This window comes from Manis pentadactyla, chromosome 11 (genome assembly GCF_030020395.1).
Source record: "Manis pentadactyla isolate mManPen7 chromosome 11, mManPen7.hap1, whole genome shotgun sequence".
Lineage (NCBI taxonomy): Eukaryota > Metazoa > Chordata > Mammalia > Pholidota > Manidae > Manis > Manis pentadactyla.
In genome coordinates, this window is record NC_080029.1 from 107,412,453 (window position 1) to 107,427,499 (window position 15,047).

Consider the following 15,047-nt stretch of genomic DNA (forward strand, 5'->3'; position numbering starts at 1 on the left):
ATAACAATCACATAGGACAAGTACAATTAATGTTAAGTTAAGGTACAGACAGGTGAGGTGACCTACCCAAGATTACAAAACTTCCTTCCAGCTCTAACATTCTGTGATTCTAAATTTACCCCAAAATGAAAATGGGTTTTTAAAAGTTCCATCTTAATAACATAGTAAAGTTTACAAGTTTTGTTGGTTATAATCAAATAACCATGAAGACATTTCCCCTCTTAGTCTAAGTTTTGCAGTGAATGACAACTGCTAAATGCTCTAAAAAAATAACTTTAAAGAAATAGGAACACATAGTAGTTGAGAAAAAGCAACTTAGTTTTTATAGGGAAAATTCCAACTCATTCAACTTACCTAACTTTTTAATTAACAGGGCATATAAAAATACTCAATGAGCAAAACCCATACACTAACAAAAATGGTAGTGTAATGCCACTTTAAAGACAAAATAAAAAGACTAATTAGAAACTTCCAAGGCTTTTTTCCAGGCATACTCTTAGAAACTGGAATTCTTATATAATTCATAAAAAGTGAAATTATTTAGTTAAGGAATCATTCATCTACTCACTCAACATATATATAATGGATACTTATTACATGCTAGACATGACTTTAGATGCTGGGAATATAGCAGTGGATAAAACAAAATTACTAACCTCACAAAGCTTTATTCTAGAGAAGGCAGAGAGACAATAAATAAGTAAATAATTTCAGATGGCTGGGAGAGTGTTGTAACAGAGTAAACAGAGAGTAACAAGGAAGGGCTTGGTATTTTTATTATGAGGTAATCAGAAGAGCTCCCTAACATTTAAGACTAATATCATAACAACAGTGTAAATGTACAGCAGTCCCCTCCTATCCATGGGAGCTACGTTCTAAGATGCCCTGAGGACATCTGCAGATAGTACTGAACCCTATATGCTATTGTTTTTTCCTACACATACATATGATAAAATTTACTTTATAAAGAAGGCACAGGAAGAGAATAATAAAAGGATTATAACATAACATTTATGTGAATTTGGTCTCTCAAAATATTGTTATGTACTCTCCCTTCTTCTCATAATGATGAGGTGATAAAATGTTTACACAATGAGATGAAGTGAAGTGAATGACATAGGCATTGTGACACAGAATTAGGCTACCACTGACGTTCTGACCATGGGTCAAGAGGATCATGACTAACTGTGGGTAACTGAAACCATAGAAAGTGAAACTGCGGATAAGAAGAGCCCACTGTATTTACCACTACTGAGCTGCAAACTTTAAAATGATCACAATGGTAAATTTGACGTTATGTGTATTTTTACCACTATTTTAAAAAAATGTTTTAACTTAAAAAATAAAAAGGGTAGATAATACAGCAACCTACGGGAGGAAGTGTTTCATGTAAAAGGATCGGCAAGTGCAAAGCCACTGATACAGAAGCAAGCTTGGCATTTTTTAAAGAGCTTTGTGTGGCTGAAGCAGAAACAAACAAGGGGGGAGAACGGTAGAGGCAGTGGGGGGATAAGTGTGCATGTACATCATGTGGGGTCTTACCAGACATTATACCCATTTTGGCTTTTACTTAAAATAGTAAGCCACTGAATAGAACTTCTTAAATTAAATTATTTATTTTTGCCATCACCTTTTTTATTGAGGTACAATTCAAATAACATAAAACCCATCATTTTAAACATTTTAAAGTATACAATTTGCCAACGGATGCTTTTAACCAAAGAAGTAACTTTTGAACAGGATCATACTGACTAGGTTGAACAGAGAGAACAGTCAGGTTTTAAACAATTAAAATGAGATGTATGTTGGCTTGTTTCAGTCAGGATAGTAGCAGTGGAGTTGGTGAAAAGTAGTCCAAATATGCATATACTTTGAAGGAGGAGCTGACATGATTTGCTGAAGGACTACATGCACGGTGTGAGAAAAAGAGGAACCAATAACTCAGTTTTTGGCCTGAGCAACTGAATAATGGAGCTGCCATTTACTGAGATGGAAAAGACTACAGAAAAGGCTGGAGGTAAGGGCAAACAGAGGTTTGTTTTTAGAAATGTTAACTTTGAGATGCCCACTAGACATCTCTAACTGGAGATATAGCTGGGATACAGGAATCTGGAATTCTAGGGAGAAGTCTGGGCTAGAGATACAAATAGGGGGGTCATCACCTTATTCGGGGTTATTAAAGCAACTAATATGTAAGTACAACAACAAAAAGCAACTTTTTTTAAAGGTTTGTTTGTGGCCCATAATAGACTATTTTCTTCCTCTAACTCAAATCCTTTATTAATATGAAATAAATCTGTACAAAAGGAAACATAGTCTACAAATCTGGGAGTAAAAATACAGAACACTGATGAAAAATAAACTAACATTTTGTTGCTGTCCCGAATATAGACAGCAGCTTCTTGTATCACTCTGATATATAACTCATACAGCAAAATAAATGACAGAAAAGTAACAGGAAAAACACAAAGGATAGCAATCTGTAACTCCTTTTATTATTTATTACATTCTGAAAAGAAAAGAATACTCCCAGATTTTCTTAAGTCTCTAACATTGGAGAAATGTATCTGTTACTCCATAATGCGGAAAATGAAATACATTTAACCTGAAGTACAGTAAGACGTTAGTAATTTGACATTGGTGGGAAACAGCTTCTACTAACTTCTACTGAGCAAAATTTCCACATAACTGAAGTATATCTATGTGCCAATATCTTTCCATTTCAACTATAATTGATTTTTTCCTCTAACATCTTGAGCCAGATTCATCCTTATTAACATCTTTATCATACTGATGTGATAAACTCCAGCCTATTATGTTATTGTGCCATTGTTCCTACATAAAATAGGTCCATCGTGCAGTGTAGTTTTATCCTGTTAATGTATCCTTCTTTCTCTACTGTTACATCATTTTACCTATACATAAAAGTATACAAACAGCATTCTATTTTCTGGTCCTTATTTGTAGTTGCCAGAAATCTAGTCTTCACAAATCATATAATAAACTCACATGGCACCTCATACTTACAAGATCCACAGGAAATTGAACATCCCCACATATAAAAAGAGAAAATCTTTTTGGGTATGTAAGATAATGTCCTTACATATGAGATGCGAACTAAAGTATTCAGGGGTACAACATACTTTCAAATGGTTCAGGAAAAAAAAGAGATTATCAAGAAAATAACACAAATGTGGCCAAGATAACCATTAATAAATTTAAGTGAAAGGTACAGAAATGTTAGTTTGATTATACAGTTGACCCTTGAATAATGTGGGGCACCAACACCCTCCAACCCAATCCTAGGCAGTTGGAAATCCATGTGTAACTTCTGACTCTCCAAACACCTAACTACTAATAGCCTACTGTTGATTGGAAGCTTTTGTGATAACATAAACAGTCGATTAACACACATTTTGTATGTTTTATTTATTATATGCTGTATTCTTACAATAAAACTGAGACAAGAAAATCGTTTTACAAATTGTCACAAATCTCAAAAAAATTCCAATATATTTACTGAAAAAAATCCACATATAAGTGGAACTGTGCAGTTCAAACCAGTGTTGTTCAAGGGTCAATTGTATATATTTCCAACCTTTCAGAAAGTATATGTTTTTAAGATAAAGTTTAGGAAAAAACAAACACAGTATATCAAGTAAACGCCTATGTGTAAAATTAGTAAAAGAATGACTGCATTGGACCTATATGAGGGAGAAAACAACTTTTAAATTCTTAAAAATTAAACTGGGGAGAAAAGTAAAGCAATACCAAAACATTACCTACATGCAAGAATGATAGAAAATGGCCAGCAGATTCCAGGTGGAAAAAACATAACTTGGTCTCCTGGCCACTGGACTAGCTTAGGAGGTCTCCCAGTTTTACAACCTGAGGACAGTATTTTTTATTTCCTGTAACTTTTTTTCAAAGTCACCAGGACATTGGTATTTACTTTAAGTAATCTGCCTTAAAAATTTTTTGTTCCTGATTACAGAAGTGATTACTGTACAAACACATCACCTATTCCTCACAATCCAGAGATTTAGTATCTGTCCTCAAGCTTCTTAAAAATGAATACATACATAAATTTACCTATGACAAAACTGAAAGGTATTATGCATAAAACATTTTACAAGGTGCTTTTACCTCCTCCCTTAATTGTGAACATTTTCTAATGTCAAAAAAACAAAAACAAAATGCCTTGTAAAGAACTTGACTGACCAAAAGTCAAATGGCTCAAACACTATTAACTATAAAGAGCCTAAATTATTCTCTAATGGTAAAATCATCCAATCTCTGTACAAAGGCAGAATCTAACAACCTCACTATCCGATGCTTCTTAGAGACAGAATAGTGTTTAAGAGCATGAATGTTGGAGTCAGACTAAATATAATCAAATTCTCTTTTCCCAAATTAATAGCTGTTCAAATTGTCTGAGTAATTACTCCCTCTGATCCTGCTCCCTCATTTGTAAAACAAAACTTACAGAACCTATCTTACAGAGATGTAAAGATTAAGTTAATAAACAAAAACTCCTAAGAACAGTGCCTGGTATATAATCAGTATCCCATAAGTGCTAACCATTACAACTATTTTCCATATTCCATGGGCAGAGAGCATCTTACTTCCCAGGAACCCTTGCAAACAAAAGCTTCCTTCCCAACTCCTGAATCCAAAAGCTACAATCTTATGTTCCTAGTTAAATATAAGAATAGGGCATAAAACAGATAATGAAAATTTCATTACCATCAGGGGGAAAAAACAGAGTGTATCTTACTGATGGTTGGTCAGTATCATTATCTTTGTGTGAGGCAGCAATATTATATAACACACAAAATTAATTTCTTTCCTATCTATCTCGAAGAAAGTTGATTCTACAATTCAAGGATGGGGAAAGAAAACCTGCAAAAATGTTTTGACATTACAGATCTTCCTATTTACAGAAAAACTCAATTACAATAAATGAGAGGATGTGTAAGAATAAGCTAAGGCTGGCACATTTCCACTTCTCTGAAAAATTACTTGTAATCAAGTTGTTTTCAACAGATTTTTCATTTGTATAATTTTAAAATTAGGTACCAAGAGCATTTTTTCCCAACATAAAAGTGTATTTCCTTACTAAGGAACTTGACTCATCAGCTACTTCTTAGGCATCAGCTGTATTGACCAATGCTTCTTATATTAAATACATTTCACTTTGATTTTGTAGCACTAAATGCCATTGACAAAACTGTTCTCTTGTATGACAAAAATAGGCTTCCTGGAATTATCATGATGTCCTATATTTCAGCAATACATTTAAGTGCCATTACTACACTATTAGAAAAGCTACTTCTATGTGACTTCAACCTTAAGCCACAGTTATCTATTTCTTCACTAAAAATAAGTCAACTCATTTTCTACAAGCAAATATCTACACCTAACAGTTACAAGTGAAAGTTCAAGGTAAGTGGATGTGTTTAAAATTATAAGCACATTTCAACACACCCACTTTTTGAGATGTTAGTCTATAAGAATTAAAAATAACACAGCTAGCTGGCTCAAAAATGAAAGTTAGGTAGTTCTTTTTAAAATTAATTAAATCAACCACAAAGAACACAAAATATCAATGATTTAAACCCTAAATCTATAAATTTCTACCAATAACTTATGAAGTACAACTTACAAACCTAAAAGTGGAAATATGTACATAATTTAGGCTTCTATGCTTATCTGAAATGCCTTTATACCATTTCACGTACATGCAGACACAAGTATAGAAGACAGTAACCAATATACGCGAGTATGACTTTCCAATCTAACTAAAACACACACACACACACACACACACACACACACACACACACACACAATGGCTCCAACCACCACTCCACTGTTGCCATATATCAACCCCTTGGGTTTCATTCTAAACGCACTCTCTGTACCTCACCCTTCTCATATCGTACACCCCAAACCATCTGCCTCCGCCCCCTTCCAGGAAATCAGGATGTGCAAATAAAACAATTCTGTCAAAGGTGTTAACAGTAAGAGTAGGGAGGAATGGAATTATGAAAATACATGAAGGTTTTTGAGGACTCAGAAGTTTACATTTTGAAGAAAATAAGTTGTGAAAAGTTGAAACTGAGTAAAACTGAGTCTGAAGATAGATTTTGGGAGTAAGTTGCTGGTTCAGTCCCTCAAACTATCTTTTCCCACAGAAACTAAAATCCTACTAGTCTATGGCTCTTTTGGCTTAACAAGAAACTGGTTCGATTTTTAAATAATCTTCATGGGCTATCAGTCATTCAGTCACTGTTATAAATTAACAGAATCAGATTCACCTCCCAGCCACAAATTGGAAGATAAAGAGAAGAATGAGAAATGCAGGAAAATAAATGACAAAGTAAATTTTCAAAACTGCAGTGTACAGAACATTGTGAGAGAAAGGCTTGAACAGGATATGAGTATGGTAAGGTTATAAAAGTTAAGTAATCAATTAAGACAGCAAGAAATAACAACAACAAAAAGATATAAATCTCTGGAGCAGGGTTTCTCAACTTGAGCACAACAGACATTCTGCCCAGATTAAGTCTTTACTGGGGGCCGCCTGTGCACTGTAAGATGTTCAGCACCATCTCTGGCCTCTACCCACTATCAGCCAGTAGCATCCCTACAGTTCTGGCAACCAAAACTGTCTCTAGACTACTTCTAAATATTTCATATTGTCTGCTTTGCATATACATTTTAACTATGTATTAATTTTTTAAAGCATACAAAACTGCATAAACAGTATGATGTAAATTCACCATAAGAGGCATTCTAAAAAACTGAATTAATATTAAAGTGATGATTTGTGTTGAAGGAATTAGAAAATAAGGGTTTTCTTATTTTCTAATGCTGTTATTAGTGTTCTAGTATTTCAACTTCTAAAGCTACATTTTTCCAACTATATTCTGCATGTATTAGGTTTCAGTAGGCCTGGAAACAGCGTAATTTTAGTAATACTTGTATAACACTTCATAGTCTCTTCAGTACTTTTACAAACTTACCTCATTTAGTTCTTAGGAAAAGAGGTAGCCAATTAATATTCTGCTCAATTCATATGTATAGGATTCTATTTGTATTCTTCTGAAAACTAAATAAAAATTTCAAAGCTCAAATAGGCATATGTGTGTATACCCCATCACCAATGCAAACAAAATAAATGGAAAGAAAAATCTGTTTCCCCAACCATATTTATACATTCACTTCAAATGCAAAGATCACCTTCTTTTTCTCAGTATGTCTCTGAACTAAGAAGTTCACAATTCACATATTTGAAGGGTAGCATAATCTTAACTGAAGAGCCTAATTCTAACTTAAGGAGAGCAAACATATACTTGTAAAGTAAAATTATACTTGTTAACGTATCTTCAGATTTAACTTCTCTCCTCCCTCCAAATTCGCCACTTTTATCTCCCAACTACCTGGAGCTGTGCTTCCCAAATGACTAGCTACTAGATTATTAAGGACTGTGCAAAGTTTTAACCAATCCCCAACAAAGGTATTAGATTGCAGCTAGGATCTGACGCACATCCCAACCAATAACCTTCTATCTAGATTCAAATCTTAGGTATTTCCAACTTCAAAGACTGAGACCCTCAAAGTTTTATAAATCCACACTCCCTGATGCAACAGACTCTCACATCTAAATTCAACACAGAGTGAGCCCTCAATAAATGTGTTAGTTTCACATTAAATATTTGCCAAGTTTTACCAGATTTTCTTTCATGTGGTTTCTTGTTCTAGCCTTACTTATTTCTATAACCACCACCCTAATCCAGGACTCAATCACCCAACTCAACAAGCAACTAATTTATTCCTTATGGTATCATATCCCAACTCCTCAACACGGACTACAATCACCATTCCATAATACCCTACCTCACAGTTAACACGGCCTAAAATGTGAATAACTAGATTCCTGGTTAGCAAGGCCCAGTTAGCATTTCTCCTTATTTCCTGCCATGGACTATCCATTCCAGGCAAGAAAGCCTGCCATCCTCTTCTATTTCAAAAAGCTTTCCCCAACTAGACGATATCCCTCTATCTTAATCCTCATTTCAACTGAAACTACAGTACACAATTAAAACTATTTTTATATCATGGCATTTCTGTCTATGCTGACAAACTCAGTGTTTTTTACTTCTCACTCATGACTGTGGCCGCATGACTTTCTATCCAGAGATGTACAATAAACTCTGGTGACTAACAGTAATACTGCACACATCCGTGTACTGTTTAGTTGAAACTGTAATAGCCTCAGAATGAACTCATCTAGTATCAAAGGTAGTCTACATTTCTCTGAGAACTGTTCTCAGCTCTGCTGTTTTCTGCAACCTAAGGAAGACAGGACTGTCCCCACTAGTACTAACACAGAGCCTTCACACTGCTGGATAGCAACACTACTGCCCTCATAAGAATCTAACTGGCAGAATTAGTTTACCCATTTATCCTTAACATTGCTCCCTTTCCCTAGTATAAAAATTGACCACTAAACTAGTTAGAATTACCACTGCTGGATTTTTATTCAGAACAGACTTTACAGAGTTGCTTGGAGTAATCACTAACAATCATTAAATAAATCAAATAATCCTTAAAAAAAAAAAAGGAACAAAGCAAAACCTAGGGCTCTTTACCCAAGCATGTCACAAAGAGCTGCCCACGTGAAAAAAGACCAAATTCAAATCAATCCCTACAATACAGAGTGAGTGCCTGTCCTGTGACTTGGAGCTCAGATTTGAAACCACTATGTGTCTCTCTGTACACAGCCTTTCATGTCTATAATCTGTCTCCCCCAATTAGTGGCCACAAAGGCCTCTCACTGAAAATTTGTGTTAGCAGCTATGTCCAATGACTGCCTTTGCCCTGCCCCCAAACCTCTCCACACACACAAACTCCATTTTTTGGGGGGGGTATCATTAATCTACAATTACATGAAGAACATTATGATTACTAGGCTCCCCCCTTAACCAAGTCCCCCCGACATACCCCTTCATAGTCACTGTCCATCAGCTGTAGTAAGATGCTGTAAAATCACTACTTGTCTGCTCTGTGTTGCACAGCCCTCCCCATGCCCCCACACACTATACATGCTAATCGTAAAGCCCCCTTTCTTTTTCCCCGCCCTTGTCCCTCCCTTCCCACCCATCCTCCCCAGTCCCTTTCCCTTTGGTAACTATTAGTCCATTCTTGGGTTCTGTGATTCTGCTGCTGTTTTGTTCCTTCAGTTTTCCTTTGTTCTTATACTCCACGTATGAGTGAAATCATTTGGTACTTGTCTTTCTCCACCTGGCTTATACAAACTCCATGTTTGGTACCCCGCATAGACTGTACTTTAAGCCAGGCCATCCCAAAAATATCCCTCCAACTTTGGCAAAATTTTTCTATTAGAATGTGATACAGTTCAGAGGCACACAAGAAATATAACTTTATACAAATCACAAAGTCACCAAAACTGTAACACAGCTACTTACTGCAAACAATAAAACACAGTATCCAGAATCTCTGTCATCACCTTTCACCTAATCTCTCCTTTAAATACATAAAATACTTTTTTTTAACTTAAACTTACATTCCTGTAAAGTACAATTGCCCACATTACGGTAACCTAGTATATTAGTTTGGAACCAGAGTACTCATGATTCACATCAAGGAAATGATCTTCCTGTAACCAAATGAGTGTGCATGTTATCTGCTGTGTCTTCTTGGTTATTCATCAGTTTCTTCTCTCCATTCTAACTTGTCTCACTTTAACTAGCAAAACATAGTAATACAACACCATCCCAATAGTTCAGAAAATAAGAACAGAGCAACCTAAACACTAAACTCTACAAAGCCAAAACATATACTTTTTTTTTTTAAACCCTAAACCTCATGTACTTTACTTCACAGAAGACTCAGAACTTGCTTAATCCACTTCACATGCAAGCATTGTCAAGTGATTTAGTTTCCCCATAGAAAATACATTAGGAATTAGATCATATCCTCAAAGTTTGCAAGAAAGCCAGGGAATCTAACCAAAAAGTTGGAAGTACTATTTAAAGTAGATACAATAATAAAAAGCAAAGTCATATAGAATAAATTTAAAATGCCCACTTCAATTGTTTCTGGGATAATAAAAAAACAGACACTACAACAGAGCCCAGAACAATTAATAGTTGTTCTTATACTAAACCTCAGTCATTTAAGAAAATATTAAATTCAGCCCATTCTAAGGACACAGTAAATATATGATACATCTTAGGAACCAACTTCCATCAAAAATTGCCAAAATTTTAGGTCTGGTCCTAAAGACTTATTATATGGGAATCTTCTCATATCTGAATCTGTCATCTCCCAACAATGTCAGAAAAATGTAGCTTATTATTGAGTTTGTTGTTCTATTTCATTTTATTAATTTCAAAAGCACAGTTTATGTTTATAGTCAATTCTTAAGATAAAAAGACAAAATTAGTTATTATTTATATGATCCTCAACTAATTTTTTCCTGTGAGTTTCATCTCAACAGAAAAATTAATGATTTCTTCTTTGCTCAGTGAGAGAAACAGATCTGGAAAAATTATAGTCATCATACTTTAAGCCCTTCAAATTGTTATTATGAAAACATGGATTTTTTAAAATATCTAATAACACAATGCTAAATAAAACATACTGTATATGCCACAGGTTTTACAAACAAATTCTTAAGACTTGAAAAAATAAGGAATTACAAAAAATATATTAAAAATTGGCTAAGACTTCACAGTCCGAAAAATATTTTGGCAAGCCAAGGTAGAGATGCGAATAACATACTTACAGGACCCCCGCAGATCACAAAAATGAGTGAGGCAGGCCAAGGGTATTGCCACCAGCAAGAATGACAGCAAGTGTACTGACTGGTAAGCACATGCCCAATCTAAAAAGGGCAGCAGCCACTCTACCACTCGGCTCTAGACAATGGGAACGCAGCCTAGTAGTGTCTGGATATCCAAATCTTCCCCCAAAAACCAGAAATCCATTCATTTCACTGAGAAATTCCCTAATTTTCCAATGTTGATCACTAGTTGAAATTAAAGACATTGCAAATCAAACAAAACACATTTCTAAGGTGGTTCAGCCCAGAGGCCAACTTTGAGCTAATGTGTGAAAACTGCTTTGAAAAAGTATAAGGGGACAATGGGTAAAAAGCTCAGACTTTGAGGTCAAACTGCCTTGGGTTTGAATGCCTAATTCACCAGTCGGCAGGTAGATGGTAGAAAAATTATTTCTTCAAGCCTATTTTTTCAACTGTCAAGTATCTCCATTCTCTCATAAATGGCTGAAAAGTGAAACTCCTCTAACACAATACCAAAAAGACATAGCAATGTCCCTTACTCTCCCTATCCAACCCTGCAAGTTGACATCAGATAACCAATATCCCTGAAGATCTTAAAGCAAGTTATATTATAAAAAAAGGCATCATCAGAAAACAGAAAGTTACCTGCCAGGCCCATTTCCCGAAACCCTTGCTACTACCCAGAGATATCCTGTACCTATACAGAGAATATACTGCTAATGTAGGGGATGGCTTGAAATGGGCTTTCTTAAAATGGCAGCTAACTGGATTATCAGTCTTAAATAAAAAAGATGAAGAGTCAGAATTCCTTAAAGATAAAGACAAAAAGTCTGTCTCATTAATTTCACAGACCTTTATTTGCTGGAAGAAGAGAGAGAAACAGTTCAAGCTTAGACTTTTGATACATTTAATACTTTTGGCCAAACTTCCACAAAACTTACCTCTACAGAATGCATGGTACAAAGCAAAGCATTTACACCAGGTTTTTAAATATTAAAAATATGTCATATCTTAAAGTTCACTTTATGCTTGAGTTCATCAAACCAAAACATTATGGGAATGAATTTACTGATACAGCTAAAATACCTTTTGACCTCTCCAAAACATGAATTTCCTAAAAAGAACGAAGGAAAGACATCAACTCTTCAAAATACATGTTAAAAAGTAATATTCATACATACATAAAAATTCTTTGGGCCATATATAATCTGAAAAGATCCAGTAAATTCCTAACATGGTTACAAATAAAAGAAAAACATTTTTATGTATATATTTGTACCTATCTATATAGATAGTTGAAATCCAGAACTCTTGGTATCTTCATACAAATACAACACAGGAGGGGATTTGTGCTAGATAGGAAAGTTTAAGTTTTATGAGTCTAAACACTTTAATTCTCTCTTCCAGCCTGCCACCCACTGTATTAAAAGAAAAAAAAAAAGCAAAACAGCAATTGACAAATTGGAAAGGGCAGAACCATTAAAAGGGTTTCCGTTACTAAAAATGATTTATACATATTTCCACTACAATTTCTCCTAATCTATGTAACATACTCGTTTGTCTCACATGCTAAAACAAACACACTCAATTTGAATATACTCTATTCTACACATCATCACATAAACTTCTTACAAACTTGACCATAACAGCTCCAGTTAGGAGATGAAAACAGTGTATCTTATAATAAAATTACAAATATCTCCGCGTACCCAAAAGCTACAATCTGGATGCTATTTCTAAAATGAAAGACTTCTTAGTGTCTTTTTAAGTAAGTTCTGCTTAAAATAAACATCAAAGTATCCTTTTAACCAATGTTTAATGCAAAATGACACATATAAATGACTGGAGTTCCGAATTTGGAAATTCTGGTATAGCAAGATTCTTAACAAAGACAATCCTATTAATTTACTTTTTCTTCAGCCATCAGACTACAGCAGTTTCTATTCTTACTTTCATTCTTACAAAGGACATTTTATATACTACTACTACTCAGTAGGTTAGAGTGCCTCATGTGTTTTTCTTACTTTTTACTACTTCTTAGAAAATTAGCATCTATCTCTTGACTATATTCAGAAAAAGTGCAGACAGAAAAGTGATTTGTTGGAAGTCACATTTAGAACGTAAATGCAAATGTTAAATGAAAAGGCCCTCCGTATAAAAGGTTTCTAGCACATACTTCTTCAAACTAAACAACTACTAGAAGCTCTTACTCTAAAATGTGTATCGAACAAACGAACACTGCAAACTACAACTGAAGTCTACCTACAGAGTATCATCCTCGGACAATACAGGACAAAATTATGTTTGGCCCTGTCACTTTCTTCAAAGCGACAAAGAAAAGAAGAAAACACTACACTACATGAAATACATAGACATTTTCTAAATTATCAATTTAGACTTACTCATCCGAAGCATTCCGGAAAATTTTTCAATCCAATGGCTTTTAAACTATAAAGACATTTATATCCAATGGCTTCGAGGTTTTTAACTATACTCTGAGGCAAGTCAGAAAGTTTACCTAAAATTAAGCACTTTACACAATAACAAAATGATGCAGCTGGTCCTTGGATACACTGGAAATAAAAATCGTCTTCAAAACCTGAGTAATCAAGAAATGTTATGCTTTTAGCAAATTTAACTCCAACGAAGGGTCAGGGTGGGGGTTGACAGTTTTGATAACCCACTAACTACACTGTGTATCTACTCCGCCTGAGAGTTTAAGAAAACTCTTCAAGTTGGGTCACCCAGGGACCGTCCCTCTAAGAGACTCAGTCCAGCCAACAGATCAAAGAACACCCCAAAACGGCCTACCTTTCTCCCCATCAAACCCTTTCCCCTGGGCGACGGAATGTTTCGTTTAACATAAACCCACGCGCATAAGTAAAAGCACTACGGAGAGCGGAAGCCGCTGGTCTCAGACAAGCAGGAGACCACTGTCAGCCCTCCATCGGCGGCCCCTCTGCAGAATCGGGTCGGTCCAGACTGCCGCGCAGGGAAAAGAACAATACACCAGCCCCGCCGCACACCTCGCAACTTCCCACGAGCCTGCGCGGCTGTTCTACGCGGCGAAACGGGACTCCGGAATCCGCCACCGGGCAGGGGCTGGGGGCGCAAAGGTGTGGAGGGTGAGGTGGCCAAGACCGCAGACCCCGCGGCGGCTGCCCGAGCCGGAGCCGAAGAGCAGGCGGGAGGAATTACAGCCAAGGGCCTGGGCTCCACGCCTCTAGCCTGGCGACCCGAACCTCCCGACTTCGCTTCTCTGGGAAGCGACCCCCGTCTCCCCTTCTACCCCAGCGGCGGGGACGGGGGGAGCGGGAAAGGCCTCGCCGGAGGCTCAGAGCCTTCCCGGCCCGCGACGGAAGAGAACGCGGTCGGGGCGCAAGGGACAATAGGGAGCGGGGAGCGCTGCGAGACCGAGTGGCGCCGCCGGCCGGCCGGGCTGACTGACGCGCCCGCCGCTCCTCGGAACTGAGCTCCGCTCCACCCGGCCGCCGCTGCCGCCGCGCGGTCCGCCGTGGTCACGGCGTCCCCGGCGCTCGGGGTCGAGCCTCACCTCCCAGTCCCGCCGCCCAGGAGAAAAGCAGAATTAACACTCTCAGCAACACCATCTTCTGCGGCCGCCGCCTCCTCACGGGTTAATAGCAGCACATCGATCCGGAGGGAGAAGCTGAAGGGGCTTGGTCCGGAGCCTCCACGGGAAGCCGGGACCTCCCCCGGCAGGAGAAACGGCGAAGCACCTCCCTCTCGCTCCACTTCGGGGGCCGGCAACGCTCCCAGCTCCTCCAAAACCTCCCTCCCCCTCGTTCGTTTCCTTCCTCCCTTCCCGGCTTTCCTTTCCTCGCTCCTTCCCTCTTTGCTACCTCCCTCCCCTGAGCCCGAGATCTCCGCCTCCTTCCTCACCACGTGACGCAAGGCACCCAACCGGCATGCAGAGCCGTTCCCCTTCCTCCCACCCCTCCCCCTCCCGCAGGCGCCCCAGGGGCGCGCGCATGCGCATGGGAGCCGGTTCCTGGGCTGCGAGGCCCGCCGCCGCTTCCTGTCCGCGGGCGGAGAGCTGGGATTGGGCTTGGGAGGCGGGGCTTCCATTGGTCCCGCCCCCAGTCGGGAGCGCTACTCTGCAAACTGTGCTGGGCTTGTTTGTACACTGCCAAGTACCCTTCCCTGGGCTAGAAAGGGAAAGTGAAGGATGTTAAGGGGCCGCTTTCCACTTCTT

General features: G+C 37.8%; 1 protein-coding gene across 2 annotated transcripts in view; it reads right to left on the reverse strand.

Annotated features, from left to right (window-relative positions):
* Nucleotides 1-14,704, reverse strand: part of ADAM10 (ADAM metallopeptidase domain 10) — a 166,823-nt gene extending 152,119 nt beyond the window's left edge. The window contains exon 1 of one of the 2 annotated variants that reach the window (XM_036903016.2): nucleotides 14,388-14,704. In XM_036903016.2, coding sequence (XP_036758911.1) covers nucleotides 14,388-14,442 — 55 coding nt within the window. In that variant the 5' untranslated portion in view covers nucleotides 14,443-14,704. Of the gene's footprint in view, nucleotides 1-13,860; nucleotides 14,083-14,387 lie in introns of those variants that run through there. The other variant, XM_057488845.1, reaches the window with a different exon arrangement.
* Nucleotides 14,705-15,047: the final 343 nt, after the last annotated feature.